The sequence below is a fragment of the Oreochromis aureus genome, linkage group 16 (assembly GCF_013358895.1).
Source record: "Oreochromis aureus strain Israel breed Guangdong linkage group 16, ZZ_aureus, whole genome shotgun sequence".
Lineage (NCBI taxonomy): Eukaryota > Metazoa > Chordata > Actinopteri > Cichliformes > Cichlidae > Oreochromis > Oreochromis aureus.
The window spans coordinates 5,161,650-5,186,853 of record NC_052957.1 but is presented as its reverse complement, the minus strand read 5'-3'; the positions used below and the strand labels follow the sequence as shown (position 1 = coordinate 5,186,853).

The 25,204-nt window shown below is 39.2% G+C and overlaps 1 protein-coding gene and 1 pseudogene across 1 annotated transcript in view; both read right to left on the bottom strand.

Moving 5' to 3' along the window:
- Positions 1-14,864: 14,864 nt before the first annotated feature.
- LOC116334073 lies at positions 14,865-19,721 on the bottom strand (annotated as a pseudogene).
- spegb (striated muscle enriched protein kinase b) overlaps positions 16,964-25,204 on the bottom strand; it is a 37,514-nt gene continuing 29,273 nt past the window's right edge. The window contains exons 34-42 of the mRNA XM_039600331.1: positions 25,004-25,171; positions 24,789-24,911; positions 24,139-24,303; positions 23,100-23,859; positions 22,648-22,887; positions 22,326-22,549; positions 21,136-21,211; positions 20,793-20,942; positions 16,964-20,703 (exon numbers count right to left, since the gene is read on the bottom strand). Of these exons, the coding sequence (XP_039456265.1) occupies positions 20,451-20,703; positions 20,793-20,942; positions 21,136-21,211; positions 22,326-22,549; positions 22,648-22,887; positions 23,100-23,859; positions 24,139-24,303; positions 24,789-24,911; positions 25,004-25,171 (2,159 nt within the window). The 3' untranslated portion in view covers positions 16,964-20,450. The remainder of the gene's footprint in view (positions 20,704-20,792; positions 20,943-21,135; positions 21,212-22,325; positions 22,550-22,647; positions 22,888-23,099; positions 23,860-24,138; positions 24,304-24,788; positions 24,912-25,003; positions 25,172-25,204) is intronic.

Below are 25,204 nucleotides of genomic sequence, written 5' to 3'. Positions count from 1 at the left end.
GAGTCCAGAGCTGCAGTTCCTAGAACGTCCCTTATTCACTTGCTCCAGAAGTGAATTACACCCAATAGACTGCCATGTTAAAATGTCCAACTTTAGAGCAAGAAGTAGTTTTAATTTACTGCAAATAGTTGTTTTAGCATACATTTGTTTTCTCCCCTAAAACTGATAATAATGAAAACCTATGATAATAGCAATGCTTTTAAAAGACATTATTCAGAGGTAAAAATAAATAAATACAATAAATTAAAAAGTAAAAATAAACAAAAGAATGGCAAGATAGCTCATTTGCTAAAACTTTCTGGTTTTTGTGGGCCTGTGTGGCAGCAGATGTTACAACCTCATGATTTAGTCCTTATTTATCTTGTGCTAGACAACAAGGGATGAGATTTTTTGTTTTAAACAACTCATCTGTTTAAGTTACACTGAAGACTTAGGGTTAACCACTCTAATCCAACACTGTTTGCTAAGCTTCATGCTCAAAAACCAGAGTATTTGGGAGTTTCTGGACTGTACGCTGACTGCGTATAACTCGACCTAATATCTTTTATTTATAGTAACTAGTACGGATATGTGTCTGCGCTATGCACTCATGCAATCTGTGGAAGCACCAAGTTAACTAGCAAGTAAAATAAAGTTAACACACAGTACATGGTTAAACTCCATATGATGCAATGTCATTAACATGAGGGACTGTCCTATACTGAGTACTAATCTTTACTAGAAAAAATAAACAGACTTGCAAAAGGTCGGTCTGTTTTTGTATTCATTTTTAAGAGCTGATATTCAAATATAAGCTGAAAAAATAAATTAAAGGCTATAATTAACACGAACTTACCCAAATATTAGAACTGATTACATTAATGTGTTTTTAAACATAAAAAGTACAAAAGTGAGAAGAAGAAAAAAAAATTCATTTTGAACCCGAGTCTTTCTCTGCTTAACTCTTGAAAACGTATAAACATAATTCATTAAAATGCAGTTGTAGATCTAAGATATGAACGCGCAATACACATAACTTATCGGATACTAGATGTCATTTTGAATTTGCCAATGCCGCATACCTCAGAAGGAACAGCTTCTGGCACATACAAGTGGTGGACAACATCTCATCAGCTGGTGTGAGAGTGATGAAAGCCAGCATTTACAAAGAAAGAAAAAACTGACAAACTAGCTGAGCCATGATGACCAGTCAGAGCTGTCAGCTAAGGCATTAGCATGCTGCTCAGGCTACATCTGTTGCCTTAGTGGATATTACAAACCTATCAAGATGCTTTGGATATAAATGTGTGATGATTGTCAAAGTAGCATTCATGTACTGATATTACCGATACTAATACAGAATTGTTAAGACTGATGCTTTAAAAACAAAACAAAACAAAAAACAAACAAACAAAAACAATGTTATATATCTGGCTGATATATATAATTTTTTTCTTTCAGTAGTTATTTGAGTCACTATTAAGATAATACAGCAATGCAGGGTATGAATAAAACATCTGACCACATTAAGCCCACACAGCCTCCAATTTTAAACATAAACACTGCTAACAGAACAGTAGCAACAATGATGACGCTGGCACATTTTAATGGGGAGGCGGAGTCTGTTTCCCGCTGAAGAGCAAGGAGGCGGAGCCGTTACTGAGACTGAGCTCACGTAGAGTGAAAGGAAAACGTGTTTATAGCGTCCAAAACAGCAGCAATGTTCCTGTGATCACCATTAAAACCTTTACTGGGAAAAGCTAGCAGGAGTCCTTAATCACAAAAACTCTTATAGCTGGCTCTATCCACTGCTGTTTGTTTTAACTGTTAACTTAGTCTGATAGCAGACTGGTTAAATCATACAGCTAGGTGAAGGCTGACGGCAGCCGTCCTATTTCACATGTAAGTGATACCTGCAGCAAAAAGGGGTGAGTCTAAAGGGGGGCATGAGGTGTACTAGACCATGCTAACTTCAAGGCTTTCATAACATTTGTCAGATTAGAAGTGAAGTAATATGAAAGATTGTATTAATCAAATTGCATTAATAGTTACAAATATAACATTAATAGCCTTTTTCTCAAGCCAATAAAAATGTACATGAGCCACTGACCAGAGGATTGTTTGGCTGGACACTGAATTATTAAATATTGCCTGCACCATCATACCATTATCAGCAACACTAAAACGTGCCTCCTATTGTCAGGAAGTCTTCCTTTTTAAAAAAAATTTTTAACCTTCGACTGTACTTGAGATTATTGTTATTTTTTTGCATTTCGGAAAATGTTTTCCTTAAAACAAACAAACAAACAAACAAACAAACAAACAAACAAACAAAGACAATGTCACTATGACCTGCACACACAATCAAAGGGTTTAGGTGTTTTTTTGACAGATGCTGTATGCAGTTAAACTTATAACCATTGCAATTTCCAAAATAGAAACCAATGAGCAGTTAATTCTGAAAGACCTGTGTTTTCTTGCTTGAATATTTATTATTGCTGGTTAATAAGACAAAAGTATGTCTTATCTGATATATCAAGTGATCTATTGAAAAATCAATAGATCACTTGATTACTAAAATAATCGTGTTTGTTTTTGAAAAACAGTGAACAGTAACCTTTATTAACCAGTTTGGAACTGTTTCAACTCCATCCCTTAACAAGTCTGACCTACTTTCAAGTGTTATGCTGGATGGGTTTGGCAGGTTCATCAGCTGTGGCTGAAATTGGTCAACTCCACTGGGGAGCAGTCATTGTCAAGGCATGCTTGCTGGGACATACCTGACTTGGTCCAATGATGAAAAGCTTGTGTTCAAAACATGTGTGAAGGAACTGGGCAGGTGAAGCTCAAAGTTAAAAGAAAAACATCATGGTGTCCAATGCTCTGATATTACACATCAGTGTCTCTAAAATAGCCCGCCAGAGGCCGACTTCAGTTAATGATGAGATTCTATATATAAATAAAAAAGCTGTCACAAACACAAAGCTGTTTTGTCACCTACAACAAGTAGCAGGAAAGAGCTGTTTACACAGCACAGTAACACTTCAGTGCAGGAACTAAAAAAATAAATAAATGAAACCACTGAGAGTGCGCACTGTGAACCATAAAATCAGTTCTAAAGGTTCCCAACTCTGCGTTGCAAATGTCAACACAAACACAATCCCAGAACACACTGACAGCTCTGGCTCCTGTCAGCGTGAGTTAATGTCCAAAATAAATATAAGATGAATAACTCTTCTGATAGATAATCTGTGGGGATGAAAAGTAAACCTGTACTATTAAAAGGAACCACCACTAAAGAAACCATCTGACACCATACACGTGCCCTCCATATGAGCAGCAGTTGCTAAAAGGGAACTATTATGGCAAAATCGTGACTGCACAAAAAGGCCACAGAGGTAAGGTTAAACAAGTTTAACCCCCTTTTTAAAAAAAGTAAAAGTAGGGAATTGTTACAGCAGGCATACAGTCTCAGCATTGTACTGCTTTGTGCGCAGTGTTTTAGGTGCTGCTTTAACCTACAAACTAAATTATAATAGCAGTCAATTTTAGCAGACGATGTTAACAATGTGAGCCATAGCAGTAATATTAATATCTTATTCAATGCCCAGACGCGCTCGCTTTGAAGATCTCTACTCTTCCACCTCTAACATGGCTAAAAATACTGTGGGAACGTGACACGGGTACAAAATTCATTGATACAAAGGGAATGCAGCAGTAATACCTCTACAAAGCAATAAAATGAGAATCAGGGCACATGTATGCCTGTCTATATAGTGCAGTGGAAATGCAGAACTTTCAGTGATGTATCAAAATACTACTAATATTATTACCTCTTACAAGGTTACATTTTTTGATTGCATTTGCCTGCAAGTGTCATTTTTTCTGTAAACATGATATCTTAAAGTTCTGAATGAATCCTGATCAAATTCATGCATTTGTATGGGTGTGGGTTATTATTGTTAATACTCTGTTAAAAGTTGGCTTACATCCACCAAGGTCTTCAGGTTCAACTTAGTGATTTACTGGTCAAAAATGGACAAAAGGAACTATTATTCTTATAAATGTGGTGCATTGTCAACATATAGAAAGTACCATATAAATATTTAATATACTTTAAAAAAAAAAGAAAAAAGATTTTATGTCACATCTGACCTCCAAAATCCATTTTATCTTCAAGAGAAAGAGAATGAGCCGCCAAGTTAGTTAGAAATATACTGCAGAATAACATAGTGTAATAACCTCAGGATATTGAGTTATCATGTTATTACTGAGTATTTGTTATTTACAAATCAATACCCATTATCTATTGCTTATTGGTATGTAATGTTTGTGTAATCAAAGTAAATATCTGTCATGCTCCCTTTAACTGATTATTACCGCACTACAAACTTCATAATGTGTATTTAAAAAGAACAAAAAAAACCAAACAAAAAACAAACAACCAAAATGACTATATGTGCAAAATACAATATAGTTCCCTTAAAAGTAAATAAGCAGTTAGGAAAATTGACAGATTGATGGACACCGACGAGGAACTCACTGAATTTGTGTGTCTGCTAATCCAAACAACACGTGGTTCTAGTCACTTATTAGCAAAAACCAAAGATGTCCAACCATCTTTGTGAGAAGCAGTTTGAGTGGTGAAATATTATTATTTGTGTCTGTGAAGGTTCTCAGTCATCCAGGTCATCGTAGTCAAAGGAGTTTGCAAAGAAAAGCGTCTGGACTTCTTTGAGTTGCTTGAAGACGTTTCACCTCTCATCCGAGAAGCTTCTTCAGTTCTCAGGTCAAATGGCCGAGAGTCCCAGATTTAAACCCAGTGGGAGTATCCCCCCAAGGAGGGACAAAGGACCCCCTGGTGATCCTCTAATCACATGCGCCAAGGTGTGAAAGTGGGTGTGGGACCTAATCAGCCAGGGTTTCGGGTGAGCTCACTGTGAAACCTGGCCCCACCCTATCATGTGAATTCCTGAGGTCAGATGGCCCAGGATGTGAGTGGGCGTTAAGGCGTCTGGGGAGGGAACTCAAAACTGGATTATAGATGGCAGACAGTTGGTGTCGTAAACCACCGCCTCTGTTCAAAGATGGTCGCTCACAGTGGACATAGATGGCCTCTTTCACTCCTCTTTCAAACTGTCCTCTCTGTCCAAAATGTGAACATTGGCATCCTCGAAAGAGTGACCTTTATCCTTAAGATGGACTGCTGAGTCTTGTCCTGTGGAGGTGGCTCTTCTATGTTGTGCCATGCGCTTGTGAAGTGGCTGTTTGGTCTCTCCAATGTAGAGGTCCGGGCATTCCTCACTGCACTGTACAGCATACACCACGTTGTTCAGTCTGTGTTTTGGAGTTTTGTCTTTCGGGTGAACCAGTTTGTGTCTGAGTGTGTTGCTGGGTCTGAAGTACACTGGGATGTCATGCTTGGAGAAAACTCTCCTGAGTTTCTCTGATACACCGGCTACATAGGGAATGACAACGTTGTTGCGTCTGTCTTTCTTATCCTCCCTCGCTGGTGTCTGATCTTCTTTTCTGTGCCTTTTGCTGACTTTATGAACGCCCAGTTAGGATAACCACATGTTTTCAGTGCTTCCTTTACATGTGTGTGTTCCTTCTTTTCCCTTCAGGCTTAGAGGGAACAAGTTCTGCCCGGTGGTGTAGGGTCCTAATTACTCCAAGTTTGTGTTCCAGAGGGTGATGGGAGTCAAAGAGGAGGTACTGGTCCGTGTGTGTGGGCTTCGGTAAACTTCAATGTTGAGGTTGCCATTCTCTTCAATGTGCACAGCGCAGTCCAGGAAAGGCAAGCAGTTGTCCTTTGTGTCTTCCCTGGTGAACTTGATGTTTTTATCCACGGCGTTAATGTGCGCAGTGAAGGATTCCACTTCTTGTGTCTTGATTTTGACCCAGGTGTCGTCCACATATCTGTACCAGTGGCTGGGTACTCTCCCTTTAAAAGAGCCAAGAGCCTTTCTTTCCACTTCCTCCATGTAAAGGTTGGCTACAATAGGTGACACAGGGGAGCCCATGGCACAGCCATGTTTTTGTCTGTAAAAGCCTTCGTTGTATTTGAAGTATGTTGTGGTAAGGCAGAGGTCTAACAGTGTGCAAATCTGATCGGGTGTGAAGTTGGTCCTGTCTTCCAAGGAGCTGTCTTCTTGTAGTCGTTTTCTGACAGTCTCCACTGCTTCCGTGGTGGGTATGCAAGTGAAGAGAGAGACTACATCAAAGGACACCATGGTTTCATCTGGATCCAGGGTAAGTTTCTGGACCTTGTCGGTGAAGTCGGTGGAGTTCTTGATGTGGTGTGGGGTGTTCCCCACGAGAGATGCCAGGATGGTAGCAAGGTGTTTCGCAATGTTATAAGTGGCTGAGTTTATGCTACTGACTATGGGTCTGAGTGGGACCCATTATTATTTGTGTTTTGCATGCTATTCGAGCTTTTTTCTATCTGCTTGCTGATGTCTTCTTAAACTGCACTGCATTTGACCCCTCAGGGCCACCACATTTAGTACTTATCTGTACAAGAAAGCAGAAGTAGGTTTTAGGGTTTAGATAATGGTCTGGCACATATTTGCATCGACAATATACTGATGCTGTTAAATATCCTCACAAAGATAGACAAACAAACAGGTTCTGTGCTGCATGCATGCCCCTTCCTGATTTCCTATTTTTTGTATGTTTGTCACACTTGAATGTTTCATGTCATCAAACAAATTTAAATATTAGACAAAGATAACAAAAGTAAACACAAAATGCAGTTTATAGGTGAAGGTGTTTATTATTAAAGGGAAAAAAAATCCAAACCTACAAGGCCCTGTGTGAAAAACCCAGTCTCTATGAAACGTGACTATAATTAAGGTGCTGCACACCTGTACACATCGATACAAAGACGGACAATTACAAACTTGCACCTTCTTTTCTTACACTTAGGTAGCAGCAGAACTGAGTAGGCAAACTCTACCGCAACATTCCTCACACTTCACCATCCAAGAGGCTCAGACGCTGATAATGAGGTTACAGCATTTCCAAGGGGCAGCAAAGACCTCGCGCCACATCAGCAGCCTACTCAGTTGAAAGCAGGCTTATCTGGGACCCTTTTGGGCAAGCCATGCCTCAGTGCTCGGCTGCTTCTATTCCCATCGAGGCTCAAAAAGAATGAAGGCCCCCCCTCCCATGACCGACTTTCCAACACTCTGACACCTGATATCCCGCTACAATCTGACAAGTTGCTTCACACCCCTCCAGAGCAAATGGTATGGCAAGTTCATGGTGGCCGAGCTGGACTTGGGTCAGGTCAAAAAAAGTTTAAACATATTTGCAAGGGAAAATATTCACCTTACAGCAAGTCTCAAGTTCAATGGCAAAAACTACAGTGTAAATGTAATTGTTAAAGTAGCTGGAGTGTGAAAAGAAACATCACTAGCAGTGTTTATGTGCCTATTAAACTGCATGTTTCAGAGCACTGTAGAGGTGACAGAGATAAAAAAAAAACAAATGCCCATAAAACTTACAATAAAACATCAAGAAGCTTGAGGTATTTGGGGTTGAAAAGTGTGCAAAACATTTAGGACTATATGATAACACCACCACTGACTACAGAAACTACAGAAAGGCAGCTTCCCCTTCCCCTTCTCACTGGCCTCTCACTTCTGGATGGCTGCCATGTTTTGAACTCATGACCTTTTAGCCAGGAGGAAATAATCTGAGAGCAGGCAGGAGGTGGTCTTGACCAGAAAGCTGAACATTACTGACACCTTATGACTGTCTTGAAAAATACAAGTTACTAAGATGCAGAGTTCAAAATAGGCTATATACATGTTTTATTTATCCTGCTTCTTCACATGAAGTCACTTCATCATGCTGTTTCGTTGTGGATAGGTCATTTAGCAGATTTATTCATTTCACTTAATTAGCTCATTTAGATTCAGCCACAGCACAAGGACAGCCTACCAAATCACATCACTGGGAAGCAGAACTAAACATATTAGAAATTCAGCACGGTCAACTATCAATCTTTTCTTCTATCAAGGCCACCAGCACTGCTAATGCCTCACCTTTATGCTCCTTGGTATGAGAGGAAGTCAAAGTACAGAAATGAAATCCAATCACTTCAACTCAACAGGGGCTCTAATTCATCAGCATGCACAGGACCCAAGCTACACTCTTTCAGATTCAACTTAAATGTGACCACAGGTCTGCAAACTGCTCCGATTGTGGTATGATTACTCATATACTGGATTAAAATATAGGATTTAAGACCGCTGGTCACAACTGCATTCAGAGAACTGACGCTCAGGAAGTCTATTTGTTTATAATTGTTCCAGGAGCCATGGTATACAAAGACATTTCTGCCTACGGACGCTAACTGGATTGAGTGTCTTTTGTAGAAATTCTTCAATGAAAAAAGCACAGACACCAATAATCCATTTGTTAGGGCAGCAGCAAATGAACAAGTGTCGTCTTCCTTGCTAAGCAGGATTGAACAATCTTAAGATTCTTTTTACTATATATATTCTTTTTACATCATCTGTACGCAGAGCCTTGGGCATCAATTTATCCGATCATAATTACAACACAGCCTTTCTTGTTATTCATTTCTTTTTTAAATGTCTTTTTCTAATCACCATTATTTTGCAATAAATAGCTTCGTTCTCTATTTTAAGATTTGTTTATGTACCGTCCTTTGTTCCTGTTTTACACTGTTACACCAGAATGTTGCTCAAAAATTGAAAAAACAAAATAAACTTCTACAGAGCACCAGTTTTAGGCCTCCTTCATGATGAAAAATTATATTTTATATATAAATAAAATAAGCTAATTGTTTCTTTAAAAAAAAAAAAAAATCCCACACAAACTTATTTTTAACGTTTTCTATCAATAGAGAGTCAGTGACATGTGACTCAGACTGTAAATTTTCAGACCAAATAAAAATCGTTGCTCACTTCATCCTGCAATAGTGTTCCCCTCAGTTCAGTTACCACGGTAACTTTATATATGACTGTACAGGTTTAGTACCAGAACTAAAATTCAATGCACGTTTTTCAATCACAAGACTGATGTCTGATGTAACCCTCAATCAACAATAACAGAAAAATATATATGTATTTATTTTTATTTTTATTTTTTTTGAGGCTCATATGAGACTTTGCAAATAACATACGCAGAGTTCATTTCTGGGAGTTACGTTGATATCACCATTTTGCATCTGTACGTCTCCAGATAAGAAACAAGAAAAACTGCATTACAGAAGTGCTAAACTAGGTTTGAAGTAACTAATAACAGCAACATCATTATATACATAAAATCATTTTTTTAACTTTACAATTTTCTAAGAATTCACTGACACATTGGATGAATATCTGCCTCAGCTAACATTGGCCTAGATGACCAATATTTGGCCTATTTGCAAATAAGTCAGTACTTACTGTGGTTGATATTTAGCCATTTTTAAATTTGCGCTGACTACATGTTCAGAGATGGTGTGATATGGATAAGGAACTTAAACCAGATAAACAGCTTTTTTCCTCTTCTTCTTTTCTATTATTTTCTTAACAATATGACAGAAGTAAACAACAAAGCTAGAAAAAACAAAAACTATAATACAGGCCAAAAATTATGGTGTAGATCCCCCATGTTTATCATGTAATCTTTCTTACTTTAAAGTTTTTAAGTACCTGAAAATTCTTGCCCAACTCAAAATGTAAGTACAACATAACAAGGGACTGAATCTAACAAAGTATTTTTGGATACTAAAAATTATACACCAAATGCAAAGTGACATTTTAGGAAAGAACTGCATAAATCCGGCACTGTATTCTGAAGTACTACCGCAATTAATATGCACTCACCAGCCACTTTATTAGGTACACTTTGCCAGTACCTGGTTGGTCCCCCTTTTGCTTTCATAGCTGCCTTAATCGTTCGCGGCACAGATTCGATAAGGTGCTGGAGATTTTGGTCCATGTTGACATGATAGCATCACACCATTGTTGCACATTCATGGTGTCAATCTGCCGTTCCACCAAAGGTGCTCTACTGAATTGAGATCTGGTAAGTGTGGAGGCCATGAATACAATGAACTCATTGTCATTGAGTTCATTGTCAAGAAACCAGTTTGAGATGATCTGAGCTGTGTGCCATGGTGTGTTATCCTGATGAAAACAGCCAACAGAAGATGGGTACACTGTGGTCATGAAGGGATGGACATGGTCAGCAACTCCACTCAGGTAGGCTGTGTTGTTTAAACGATGCTCAGTTTAAGAGAGCAGAAAGGTGCGAAGAAAATATCACACACAACATTGCCCCACCATCAGCCTGAAAGTTTGATACAAGGCAACATCTTTCCAATCTTCTATTGTCCAATGTTGGTGAACCAATATGAACTGTAGCCTCAGTTTCCTATTCTTAGCTGACAGGAAGGGCACCCAGTGTGGTCTTCTTCGGCATCTGTAGCACATCTGCTTCAATGTCTGACATGTCTGCATTCCTTGGTTATAACCTGTGGTTATTTGAGTTACCTTTGCGTTCCTATCAGCCTAAACCCGTCAGAAAATTTGCGTTTGACCGCCAGTATCACCAAGAGAACTCCAACTCACTGGACAGGTTCTCTTTTTCAGGCGACTCTGTCAGCCCCAGAGATGGCTGTGTGGGAAAAACCCAGCACATCTGCAGTTTCTGACATACTCAAAACAGCCTGTACAGCACAAACAAGTACACCACATTCAAAATCACTTCAATCATCTGTCTTCCCGATTCTGATGCTCAGTTTGAACTTTATCAGATCGTCTAGATCTCTTGTTTACATGCCTAAATGCACTGAGCTGGTGCCATGTGACTGGATGATTACATATTTGCATTAATAAGCAGTTGAACCGGTGTACCTAATAAAGCGGATGGTGAGCGTACAGCTCCAAGTGTTTGTAAGTGAACCTATCCCAGAGATAGGCCAAATCATTTGTGACAGTGACCTATAAATACTGTTTAGTAGAGATGCTTAGTCCGTGTCCCACTTATAGAAAGTGAGTAACACTGCTCGTGCTCCACAGTCTCCATAACAATAATAATGTAAATAAGAGCTGGGAGACCACAGCGTGTTCATTTTGAAACGAGGAGACAAAAATAAACTGAGGGCAGCTCAGCATGGAGGTCCAGAGCAGGACGAGTGAGCTGTCAATGGGGCTGTGACCACGCCCCCTCTTCAGAGACACGTTAGTTTTGCTGTTCAAACCTCATTCCGCCTAAAAATTCTGCGGAACATCGTGAAGTCTGTGAATTTCCCCTTGATCGGCCCAGTGAAACACACATTTTCTACTTTATCTACTTAGAAACGGCTATAATCTCCCGTGGGTCCCACCTAACCCAAAAAGCTACACCGGATGCAAACTTATTAAACTCAGTGAGAACCGGTCACGGACACTTGATTGAAGGAGCAGGCGTTATCACAGAGATGTCTGTAACCGCTCACAGAGAACAGGCGACCTCAAACAAACTCTGACATTATCATGCGCAGCTCCAAAAAGTTCCCCCAAACTCACCTTCCTCACGAAGACAGGCATTTTCCTCCCCCTCCTCCTCCTCTCTTCTTACTTGCGTGATTACCGACGACGGGTGGGCCATTGGATCCGCACACAGGAACTTTACCGCCGTTTAAAACTTGTGAGGAGTTACGGCAAATTCAAGTCTTTAAATTTTGCCACTCCCTGTTTGCGGACGCGCATACTGCAACTTAAAACTAAAAGAAACCTTGTAAACGGCCAGAAACACCGAACAGAAATACCTGTAAAAGCTAAAATAAAATAAAAATAAGTCTTAAAAAGTTACAAAAGATGTAAATACTGGAGAAGTTCATCAATTTGTCTTCGCTAAATGGGACCTGACGGTTTCAAGGAAGCCCGGTTCTTAAAGCCACAATGCAGGATGTGAAGTTTTTTTGTTTTTTTATTTATTTTTACTTTTTTTTTTTTAAAAAAAAAGCATGGTTGCAGGTTCAACGCAGTGGCAGTTAAGTTGGATATAAAATGTCATAAATGTTATTTAAACAATTACATTATTTTTCTTTTAATTTGGCCTTTATTTATTTATTTTTACTTTCATCCGGAGCCCAGCCGTGAACAAAACAGTGTTTTCTCCTTTCTTTTTGTTTTTGCATAACACAAAAACATATTTCGGTTTCTCGTATGGCTTTTCTTTGACTTCTTAGAAACTTTTAAAAAAAGTTTACAGATAACGTTGCAGCTGGGGGTGGCCTTGAAACCGACCGAGTTAGGGACGGTCTCTAAAGAGGCCAGATATAAGATCATAGAAACTCCTCATTTTGTTGCCGTAAAGGTTCCACCTATCACAACGAGGCTTTTCGTTTTTATTTGACTTGTTTCCAGTAACGAAAGTCGTCAAAACCATTTAGTGAAGTCGGAAATGACAGAGTTTCAGGGAATCATGTACTTACAGTCCACTGAAAGTGGAAGTATAAAGCTGAGGCATCACCCCCTAGCGGATAACAGAGAACCTGCAGGCACACAAAATAAATGGCATATGTCTTACAGGTTTATCGAGCTTGCGCTAGATGGAAATCTTTAGTAACTGTTAATGATCTTATCCCTTTTGTTTTTCTGGTGAATACAAACTGTGTCAGTGGTTCATGTCCTGCTGTAGTTTATACCATATACTCTGTATATACTTGCTATCACATCATCAAATTTCAGTCCTTGCCAGGAAATAAAGGTGTTTGTGATCACTGTTGTATCATTATTGTATGTATTTTTAATGCACTTCTGTCAATATCAATTTAAAAGCAACTTATTTTAAGGACCATTACAAATGGCATGAAATAGAAAACAAATTAACAACAATAAGAATGGAAATAAAACTAAGAATGAGAAGCACATCTTCATTTCTTGCACTTTGTTAATAAATACCTACAATCTGCAATCTGTGCTAGGGGACCATGCAGAGAGTTGCTGCACTTTAAAGCCAAAATATGCCATAGCTATTGCTGTATAGCTTCGTCCAATAGCTTGAACTGTTTGCTACTATTTGCTGGCACCTAAAAATCCCTGATCCTGTCTTTTTCTTTAACTCTCTGGTCAAAATGCTAAATTACATGAAGAGACATAACTCAGAGACACAGTGAAGATAAACCGCTCCCAGCCAAAGAGGTGCAGCCTCAACTTTGTATCAGCTGTTGTATTTTTCAAAATTTGGTTGTAACTTTCAAATTAAAGTACAATGGAAACAGGATCTGGATATTCTTAGCTTAAAATATGTCATATACTGTACCTATTATGAATAAAGATATAATAATACCTAAAACTAAGAAATCATTTGCATGAACTGGAAAATATGCAAAGCAAACATTTTCATTATGGAAAGCTTGTGTTAGAGCAGGCTGGTCTAATTCTCCAGGATAAGTATATGCTTGTTTTGTGCCATTTTATTGCAGTCACTACCATTCTATGTTATTAAAATCCTGGATGAACATCTCCCACAATAAATTGCAGTTTCAATATTTTTTTAAACACTAATTATATTATTTCAGATGGACTGAGTCTTACCCATCAAGTGGCAAATCCAAATCTAGAATCTACTACATACATTTATTACTACATAATGGTTTGAGGGAACACACAAGGACCCAAATGCTCGTAAAGTCCCATCTTTGGTAAATTCCAAAGGTCAGATCTTTAATGAAAGGCAAAGCCAAATAAATGTTCTTTCATGGAGGCATTCAAGTTATTAATAAAAAGGAAATTAAGAGAACGCAAGAAATTGCTGGGTAGAAGCAGTAACAAGACAACCTGGCAACACATAGAGGAGAATGGGAGTATTTATATTAAGTAGACTATTTAAGTAATTGGATGCTTGTGGGGAATCTGCAGTCTCAGTCACATGGGCCCAGAGACCATTTGGCAACCACCTGGAAATCTCTCGTGGCTAGGGAAAAAATATGTACTTACCATCTGATTGGTGAATGGTTGCTGGATGTTGCTAGGTAAAACTGGTCATAGAGGTAAACACTTCCCTGTGATCATTTTAGTTGCTACCAGATGACCTTCAAAGTAAAAGTTGTGTCTCACCTTTTCAGCCAACATGTTTCAAACAGCCCAACTTTACTTGAAGGCGGATGGTCTCTGTTTCCAGTTTGTGTCACATTTTTCCCATTTTCACTAATACTCTGCGAGAACTTGGCGAGTGTTTGCAGACAAGTCAGCATCTTCCATGCAAACTATGTGCAAGAGAAGAAATCTGCTAGGAACTAAAGCAATCACAAGGGCAATTTTGGTGCAGTAATGTAGACCTTTTTGCCAATTTCACCTAGCAACTGCTAGCAAACTCCAGCAACCAATCAATCAGGGAATATATATCTTTCTCTTCTGACCAGTGGTTGCCAGGAGGGCCACTGACCAATCTCTAGGCTTGCGTGACTGAAGCCTACCAAAGAGTACAACTAAAACAGGAATGAACCAAGAATCATAAAATAAAACAAGAAGGGACAGAATAGAAATTTCAAACCTTGATGCATACACATTTTCTACATTTAATAATTAAATTAAAAAGAATGTTGAATGTGTTGTACAAGTGCTGTTCTTGTTCAGAAAAGATTTTTTCCTCATTGCCAACCATGATCCAACCAGTTGAGCTATTAAAATAGACGACCATTTTTAAAGATCATTGTCCTGTTTTACAATTATGATAGGGGCAATACATGGTTTTAGTTATAAATCTTTTTTATTTGCCATTTAGGACATCATACTATTACACTTTGTAGTGGGCGATGTAACATAAGTCCCAGAAAAAGCCCTTTTGAAAATGGTATAGGTTGTATACTTTAATGACAACATGAATACTGTAAGAGAAGAGAAGCTGAGCATTGGTGCAGCTGTGAAGCTGTGTCAGAGGATGTCCACTCATGCTAAAGACTGGTCTGTGCCCAGATTGTTCTCCACAACAACTTCATGCTTTCCAGTGTCTGACAGCATTTTTGATGGTCAACATTGTGTTGGTGTCGCCAACGTCAAAGAACACCCTGAAAGAAGACAGTTGTTATTACTACCAAAACCTGAATAAATTACTTGTCATCTGCTGTGTACATGTCAGTGTAGATGGTCAGCGTTTACATTGAGTCTACCTGTTATCTTCATCAATGTCATCTCCATCTTTGAGCCAGGCAACGACTGGAGGAGGCTGTCTGCTTATTTCAGCCTTGAGTACCACTGTTGTCCCTCTCTTGGGCTTAATGTTATCTGGGTCTTTAGAATTCTTAGCAGGGACTGTGAGAGATTAACTCTGTGAACCATATGATTCTAAAATAATCAGCAAGAGGAAACCTGACAATCTGACATGTCGGGTAAAGTTCTCATCAGTGATTATTTAAAAAAATCTTCATGTCATAATCAAGAAAAAAACAACAACTTATAATCATAACCAGATTCAAACATCAAATACAAGTTCTAAATAAAAGTTTATACCTTCCACAGGCAGATCCAGATGTCTTTCCAAATGGATTCTTTATAGTAATGGTGTACTTTCCCAAATCTGCTAGAACTCCATCTCGGACCACAAGTGCCAATACATCAGGGTCTTCAAAAACATAGCAGTACTTGGGACCATCCTTCAGTTCTTTGCCATCCTTGTACCAGACAATGAAAGGGTCTGGGAAAGTGCTAACACTACACTGCGCTGCCTTCAACAAGGACCACATCTCTGAGCTCTTGCAGGATCTTAGGAGGGCCTTTCTTTTGCAGCTCTTTAAGTGACCTAGATGAGAAACATAGGCATTTATAACAAGTAATAAGTGTTCAGTGAGTCTAAAAGGTTTGATGGCACAGACTTAATAACTGTTGGGATAGGTACAATCTCTTGAAGGTGTTTATGGTACAATGTAGACTTCATGAGACAAGTCCATCCATCCAGTGAATATGTGGTTGGACTATGGGTTGTCTTAAGGGGTAAAGAATCCAGCAAACACTGCATCTTAAACATTTCTTATGCCTCAAAACCTCCTTGAATGTCAGTGACACCAACAGGAATTAAAGATTCTCTTACCTGTGTCCACAATATAATGCCTAATAATAATATTAATAATAATTAAGTATGCACCTGGGAGGGGGTGCAGTCTCAGCTTTAGACATCTGCAGCGGAAAGAGATAGTAAACACTTATTTAACAATTTCCAAACTAGTCTGACCGGAAATTTCTCTTGCAGCAATTCTTTACAGCTTATTCCCTCTCTTCTTACCTTGGAGATCCTGTCAAACACACAGCTTCAGATCCACTACACAGTCGGCAAACCTAAGAAATCTGATGCTTTATAAGCAGTAAGTATTGTATCATACAGTCATTCATTCTCCTTTGGGTACTACACATGATGAGATTGATTGAAGATACGCAACATACGTTCCAGAGATATTTTCCCATCCTCATATAGCAATCAAATCAAATACTCGTGAGAATCACTGAAGCAGTTCATAGTTTAGTTATAGTAGAGGGAGTATTCTGGAATATGGATCTCCCCAGGGTGAAAATAAGCGCATAGTTGTTGGTCTTCAGGGTGATGCAGATGGATGGAGTGGTGTAAGGTAATTGGTTATGGATCAGCCGTGATATGTATACCATTTTCAGCATGGTCTTACATGCAGTTTTCAGCCAAGAAGATGGCAAGGTTTCCCCTTATATTTGTCACATTTCCTTTATTGTTCTTAATCTTAACAACTGTCATGCCATTTCCATGCCAGATTCAAATGTTTCACAAATAAAAAGCAGAAGCGGTAACAAATACAGTCACTCAATAAATAAACAATTTGCAAAAGACACACACACACACAAAGCAGCCGCAGTCATATAATCAAAATAAAGAAATAGTCATTCTTTTTAACAAACTATAATCTCTGTGAGTCTAGTATCCGTCACGAGGCACTGCAACACATTCCACAAAATACAGCGTAGGATTTGAATACAAAATGTAGAGCGCTCTAGTGTCCCCCAAACTCCTGTCCTCTGCTTACAAACAGCTGTCATTTTATTTAAAAGATGAACAAATAAATTTACTATATATTGCACAGACATTTAGGATTTAATGCAACATTGCATTTCATGCTGCACTTGCATGTTTTCATTCGGGTTTGAAAAAACTCCCTCAGTGACTATACTCTGCATAGGCAAAGGAGCCAAAGAAGACAAGAGCTGCAGAAGGGCAGTATTTATCTAGCAATAGCATTAGACAATAAAGCAGTAGTAAAATAATTTCATAGAATTACCAACTACTTGTCAGTTAATACACATTAAAACAACTCATGATTTTATGTATGAAGCAGCTTTTAAACACCCGAAAAACTGAATGTGTCCACAAATGGATCTAAACTATCATCAGTGTTACACTTTGAGTTAAGTGAGCAAATCTGTGCTTGATATCAGTACATATGAAAGCAACAGCATCAAAAATCAAACGTGCTGGTCTGAAAACTCAGTTTACCCCCAAAGGGGAAAACATATATTATAAAAAAGCAAATTAGCCTTTGATGTGCCATAAAATGATAGAATCTGTGTTCAGTTTAGTGCTAGAGCCAATGTGCTGACTCTAAGAGGACAGATTCCAAACAAATGTTCGGAATATTATTATATTGTTTCTCTGAAAATAAAGCAGTTACAGAGCCTTCTCATTAACATTCTTGTTATGACAAACAATGGCCTGGTTTTCAGTATTTACTGTATATATTATATTTAAAACATATACTTAGATCTGCATATTTATGGATATCCATACTTAAATATATCTTTTATAGACAACTTTTTCTGGCATGCCCCACTTGAGAAAGTTTGCATTTCAGTTATTTCAACTTCAATGAAATAAATGAGTGAGTAGATGCACAGTTGTATCTGCAAACTCTTGCATTTTTTTCATAAATAATATTGAATTAACTTAGTTTCACTCCATATTTTATAGAGCCTCCTGCAGTGGCTCTGTGCCACAGCATTGGGGCCTGCCCCACATTTTGAGAACCACTAGATTTTCTAAAGGTTTTACTTTCTGTGATCTGATGTTTATTATGGTCTCCAGGGGCTCATATGATGAATTTATGCTTGGATTAGTGCTTATGGTGTCTTGCATGCTTGTATAGCATGGAAACATATAATTGAGGCTATACATAATTTATGTTCAATTTAATGCTAATTATAACTGTTTTAAGTGTTTATTTATATTAAACAAAGGTTTTGCCAGTTAAGCCTGCATTTCTTTAAAAACAATGAAGCAAACTGCTTTCTCAAAGCAGTAGCTGTTGGCAATTAAAAACACTAAAATAAGGACTAATACACTCAGTAACGTCTATTATTTAATTTTTATTTTTTGCTGATTAATGCTCTTTAAGGGCACTTTGGGGAACCCGAATACCCCGGTGGGTTTCTAAAATGCTTCAGTTTCCCTTTAATCCCCTGAATTTTTTCAGATGTGATTAAGTGTTTTTGATCTTAGGAAAACTTCATTACAGATGTTTAAAGTTGTTTTGTAAAACTCAGATATGAATATCTCTTCGTGGCTTAGGTATCTCGCTGCGGTTTGAGTGGAAGAGTTTACTTGAAGCCAATGACATCTTATCTGTGGTGAAGAAACGAATGCCTATTTGCCCTGCAAAACTGTCCACATTATCACTGGGAGGAAAACAGTTTTATATGGAAGCTCAAAGATGACAACGGAATAAGAAATTTAAAAAGTAAATTCTGCTTTTGAGAATGAGATCATCATTACCGTGCTGTCTAAGAACACAAGGAAAGGGGAAAATGCAGACAAGTTCCTATTCTAATAGCCCTTGTAGAGAAGCCACCAGTTTCCTCTTAACTCAGTACATATTTTTAAAAACAAACAAACAAACAAACAAAAACTTTCTGGAACTGCTACAATCTTTAAAATCACTGAAGTGCCAACAGCACAATGATACCACTACAATTCCTTAAACTAGTTTGTGGGTTTGGAGAGTGACTTTTGTTTAAATCAAGGACACAGAATTAGACATAATTCAGTGCATTTACAACCCTCTCTCCTTACCTTGGCTTTCATTAATGCTGTTTTGTCAAAGCTGCAGACATCGCTGCGTTACACACAAGGCATTGTTCAGCATCTGTGCCCTGATACACTGCACTGTGGCCTTTCTGAGACATGACTGACACTCCGAACTCATTTTTCAACATCCAGGGTTAATGTTACGTATATTTTACCCATCACCCATCCATTTTCTCAACTACTTATTTTGGGCTGTGGGAAGAAACATCTGTAGGGGTACCCGGAGAAACTCCAAGTAGGCTCAGGCAGAACACACAGTCCACATAGAATGATGGCAGATTCAGACTCAGAACCTTGTTGCTGTGAAGCAACCATGCTAACCACAGCTCCACCTTGCCAGTCATTTTTCTTACCCCGAAACTAAACTTAACCAGAAAATTCAGCCATCCCTCTTCTTAACTGCTTATCCAACTTGGGTTTGTGGAACACACTCTCACATCTACTACTGTAGCAAATTTAAAATAGCCAAGGCAACCCATGCAGGAACATGGCGAAGATGAGAATTTCACAGAGAAAGTCAAAGACAAGGAAGTTTGAACCTTCTTGCTGTGAGGTGACAGTGCTACCCACTGCACCACCACACCCAAAACAAATCAGCAAGTGGAAAAAAAAGCAAAACCATGTAGTAAACACGAGTTTACTACAAGTTTCAATCTGACGTGAACCTGGGTCTCCTACCATTGCAACACCTCCATCCTAATACCTAATATCTCTGAAACACAACTGCTACCTCTCTATGGCCAATACCATCCCTGCCTCTGTGCAACAGAGAGATGCTGGCAGCATTTGACAAAAACAGCATTATGTGATGCAATGGGATGATAGCGCATTAAAAATTCTGGTCAGGAAACATTAGAATATCAAACTATAGACTACTATTTTAGATGTGCTCCAGTGACAAAGGTATCAGTTGTTTCAATATGTACTTTTAATTGTGTGGATTATCCCTTATTTTAAAGTTGTGCTAAGAGCTTTTCGCTGAGGAATTAAATGAGCTTTTCTACTAAATTATGGCCGGTTACCACACTGTATTTGTTTTTCCTCTCTTTACAATGTTCAGCCAACAGTAAGAAAGGAATTAATTCAAAAATGTTTGCAAAGTTACAAACCTTGAGGTACTAGCTTGAAGAGAACATCCTGCCCTGTATGAACAAGGTTCACGGTATACAAAATGCAGTCAGGCTCTTTCACAGAGTCCCTTAATGCATTAGATTCTCTTTTAGAACCAGATAAGAAATAGAAATTATGTTTCTGTAGATCACAGCCATTGCTGGTTTTGTGAGTTTTTCTTCTTCTGATCAAGTTCAAGTCAGACCTGGAGGGACTACCTCACTGTAGCCTCAAGTTTTATCTCGCTTGGAGGATGTTTGCCCCCCATTCCCACCATGAAGTCCTGCCAAAATGGTGTGTGGAAGTTCTTTTCACTAGGTGACAGGTGCAGTGGGTGATACTGGCACATTCGGTGTGGCAGGGCTAGTGGGGGTTTGTGGCGAGCTCTGGTAAGACCGCAGGAGAACTTTGTGCTTGGTTGCCACCTCTGCTCGCCTGCGCTGCTGGTCAGCCAAGAATTCCTTGAGACGGGTGGTTGTAAAGGTAAGAGTCTGCCTACGAAGGCGCATCAAGTAGGCATCTTGAAGCCAGGAGTTGCTGAAGCAGTCCTTGATGGATGGACGGGCCCTGTTGAGGATGACAAGGAGCCAAATATTACAAATTGGCAATACTTTCAAAGTATGGCAAAAATGAGAAGAATCCATTATTCAGCTTACCAGGGGTAGCTACAGAGGATCTTTTTAAGAAACAGAGAGGCACTTTGGGACACATTCTGGTAAAGTTTAGAGAGGTCAAACTTTGCTGCCTGGATTCTGGCTTCAGTCTCCTGAGGATCATTATCCATGAAAGCCGACCTGCCGCTCAACCTGAAAAATCAGGAGGAAGATTTCATAGTATCAAAAGAAATATATAATAGAATAATACCTAAAAAGGCTTGAAATTATAAATACAAATGTAGCAGACCATTCTTAATCATAAGCCTGATCTTATATAAAGAACACAAATATATTTCTATTTAAAGAGGACTCAGAGGGTGGAAGCTGTGAAAGCAATACTCACATGATGAAAGTAAGCACGCCTACACTCCAGATGTCAGCTGGAGGGCCCACAACATCCCCTTTCAACATCTCTGGAGCTGCAAGAAAAAAGGACAAATTCACAGCCTTTATTATCTGTGTACACGTTGTACAAAGAGCTTTCATTTATCACTTTGACTTAGATTTTCTTTTGTGTGTGTTATAATTTCCTTCCTGATAAATGGCCACAATTAAGATTACATAATGTACACAAAGGTTGTTTCTCTATCCACAATGCCCAAGATAACTATAATATATCCATAGAAAGTCCATATTTAAATGTACAGTCATTCTTCTTTAACTGTGTTGGTTTAAAACCATCAGTTATTCAATACATATATATTCAGTAGTATAATCAAAGGCTCTCTTATAGATGAAAAACAATTCCAAGGACCCTCTCGTCGCTCCAACATAAATCAACTTGTATGGTCAGTTTCACTTGACATTGTCAACGGACTCAAATATTTCACACTGCTTTCAAGCAAGCTAGTTGGCTAAAACTGTAAGTTAACTAATGCTGCTGTAGGGGCAGCTCGTTAAACACTGAGAAAATGAATTATCTCATGACAAATTGATTATCTGTTGGCCCAAAGACAACATGGGTGGAATGGGTGGAAAGGCCACACTTGTATAGCCACTACCTTTACTGAAGTTCATTATAGTAAAAAAAGTGGGTCAAATTACTGATTTATAACCATTTATGTACATTCTGCTATCGGTACATACCAAATTTTCTCTGTATGAAGTTACCTAATGTTTAGCAAACTTTGGCTTACATGCTCATTAAAATTAAAAAGAACAGCATTCATTCTGTAATATGCTGAAGGTGTTCAGGTGAAAATAAATTCAATATTTGCTCCCTATCACCTCTGTTTTAGTCTTCATCCACTTATAACTAAAATATTTATCTTTTAAACTCTTGACTGCTCTTCTGTGTTGAGCAATTAGACAGAAACTGTCATGATTGGTGGTTCTCCGCTCTATTTGATTTCAATTACATTTTAATTATATAGTGCCAAATCACAGCAGCAGTTGCTTCAAGGCAGTCTCATGGTTTTGAGCCTTGTAAGTTGAACTCTAATAAAGGAATTTATTATTATCAGATTTTCTATAGTTATTATTGTCATCATTGTATCATTTCCATTGGACTGTTAAAAAAACAAAAACCCTTACACATGTACTCCAGTGTTCCAACAGGAGGACTGAATTGCTTCAGGAAGAGAGGGTTGTATGTCTGGGCACTGCCAAAGTCAATGATCTTGATGACATTCATATAGGTGACAATGATATTGTCCGGCTTGATGTCCAGGTGGAGGATGCGTCGAGCGTGGAGGTAGTCCAAACCTTGGAGGATCTGCACGACATAGGTTACCACGTCGTCCTCCGAGTAACGGAATCTAAGAGACATGATTAAACAGCTTGTTAACCACTCCAAGTAGAACAGTTTAGGGCACTCGTTTATGGATGGTGCTAAAAATGTCCTATCAAATCATACCTATCTATAAGGCTGTAGAGCAGCTCCTTCCCACTGCAGTACTCAGAGATAAGCACCAGGTAGCGTGGTGTGACATAGGCTTCGTGTAGAGCCATGATCCTTTCGTGATGAAGCGACTTGAGAATGTCATATTCCTGCAGCACTGCCTGCTTGCTGTCAGCCTCATATGGAACAATCTTAGCCATGAAAAGGTTGCCTGTGGCGTTCTCCCGACATTCACGGATCACACCAAACCGACCTCTGCATGAGAAAGAAATGATATAAACTTCCAATGGAAAAGCACAGAAAATTCTCTATGTCAATTATAAATAGCTACTAATTCAGACCTTAAATGAAATGTTTGCTCACATTTGAAACTTTTGTCCCTGTTTAATTGTGTTTGCTTACTTGGTTCCTTATCTTAATGCTAGTTTTGCAAGTATATTACCATTCTGTTTTACAACACTCATCACCTTGCTTTCTCATCCATGAATGTATAGGGTTTCTGTGGAACTCCCTGACGCAGAGATCCCTCTCCAGGCTTCCCCAGTGGGGTCCTACGTCCTGATGGTGTGATCCGTCCTGATGGAGTGATCCGTCCAGATGGGGTAGTGTGGGTGTCCCCTCCTTGCAACACGGGTGTCAAGCTCTGCACCACCACCACAGGTGGGGAGATGGTTGCGGGAGTGACTGAAGGGGTGGTAGTTGTTGGGGTGGAAGTAGTTTGGGAAGGTGGAGTAGCACGAGCTGTAGCAGCTGGCACATACATTGGCACAGATGAAATAGGCTTCCCTATGATAGGTGCAGGTGGTGGTACAGGGGAGGGAGGTTTGTTGGTCAACTGGGGGACAGTATGTACTGGACTCTGAGGTTTGGGTGGAACAACAGGCGGCGGTGTCAGCTTTGTCTGGGGTTTGCTCACACTGATGCTAATAGAGCTCTTGGCTTTGGCTGGCGTGGCTTGGGCAGTTGTTGTGGTCTTAGCAGGAGCCTGCTCCGCCGGGGCAGTACTAACAGCAGGACTGATGGTTACTGGAGAGGCAGATTTAACCAAAGATGGGGCGGGAGCTGATGTTGATGGAGGGGCAAGTTGGGCATTCGTCACTGTTGTGGATTTACTGGGAGCTAGTTTCATGGGAGGCACTTTCATGGATGACATCATCACAGCAGGGGGAGGAGGAGAAGTTGCAGGAACAGTCTTCACCACTACTGTGGCACTGGATTTAGCTGGTTCTATGAAAAACAAGAAAAGGCAGGAGGCTGCTCAAAGACTTGATTTTATGCATTAATGCAACAAATACAACACAGAGGTTTGTGTTACCTCAAGTGGAGTTGAATAATTTGTCATATATATTATTCCATCAAAAAGAAAATTATACACATAAAAATATAACCTTCTATAGTGAGCTGAGCACAACAACAACAAAAGGTACAAATCTTTCAGCCTTTAAATTTCTTTAATTATTTCATTGACAAGTGCATATAAAACAATTTAAAGTTTTCTGTAAATACCTGAGGGATCCATGCTCAAGACCTTTGAGAGGTTGCTGTAGGGGCCCTGGCCAGCTTTGTTGACACATGCCACCCTGAATCTGAAGGTGCCCCCTGCTGGTAAGTCAGTCACATTGTAATAACAGTCTGCTATCCCAGTGGCCACAATCAGCCAGTTGGTCTCACCTGAAGACAGATGTGGAAGGAATATTCAGATCACTTGCTTAAAGTAGCAGTATGAAGTTAAATACTCGAGACCGAGATTTTTGTCTTTATTTAATTTAATTTAAAAAGACATGCTCAAGAGTTAAACACGAGTACACCTAAAACACATTAGTGTGTCTCCTTATGATACTTGATCAAGTTTCCTTAGCTTAAAGCCTATATACCCTAATCAGCTATGAAGGTCACCTTCCAAAATTAAATACATTGCAACCAAATAGATATATGCAGTGTCTGGGATTCTAGTTGCAATGCCAGATCTCTTGTCCCATGAAATATATATGCAATGTGTTTTTCTGTGCTTGTTTGAGACCCAAGTTTGGTCAGAGTAGCCCTTTCAAAACCTCAGTTTTAGGTTTTGAAAGGGTTACTTAGGATAAGCCTAATAAATCTAACAATGGATGTACAGCAGTATTCATCTAGATTACAGAATTATTGCAAACACAGACCCTCTGCTCGCCTCTCCAGAGAGTATGTGCACGGGGCCATTGTGTCTGAAGGCCTCCACAGAACCAGTGCAGTGTTGTTGTACTTCTGAGGAATCTCTGGGGTCCCAGGACGGTTGGGCAGGCCTGTAAAACAAATATATTAGTATTACTAGTAATACTGTTGGGATGAAGTAAATGTACTTCTTCAAAGACGCAAACAATGTCTCATTTCTTACGTGCAAGAGATATTGTGCAAGAGCTTGATACTGAGGCCAGCGGGTTCGTAGCCACACATTCATAGACCCCTGCGTCCTTTTTGGTGGTCTGCATGATCATCAGCAGCTGCCGGCCATCAGGGCAAGCAATCATATTCATCCTGGCATCAATCTCTATGGGCTTCTTATCTGAGAAAGAACACATGCACAGGGAGGGAATTT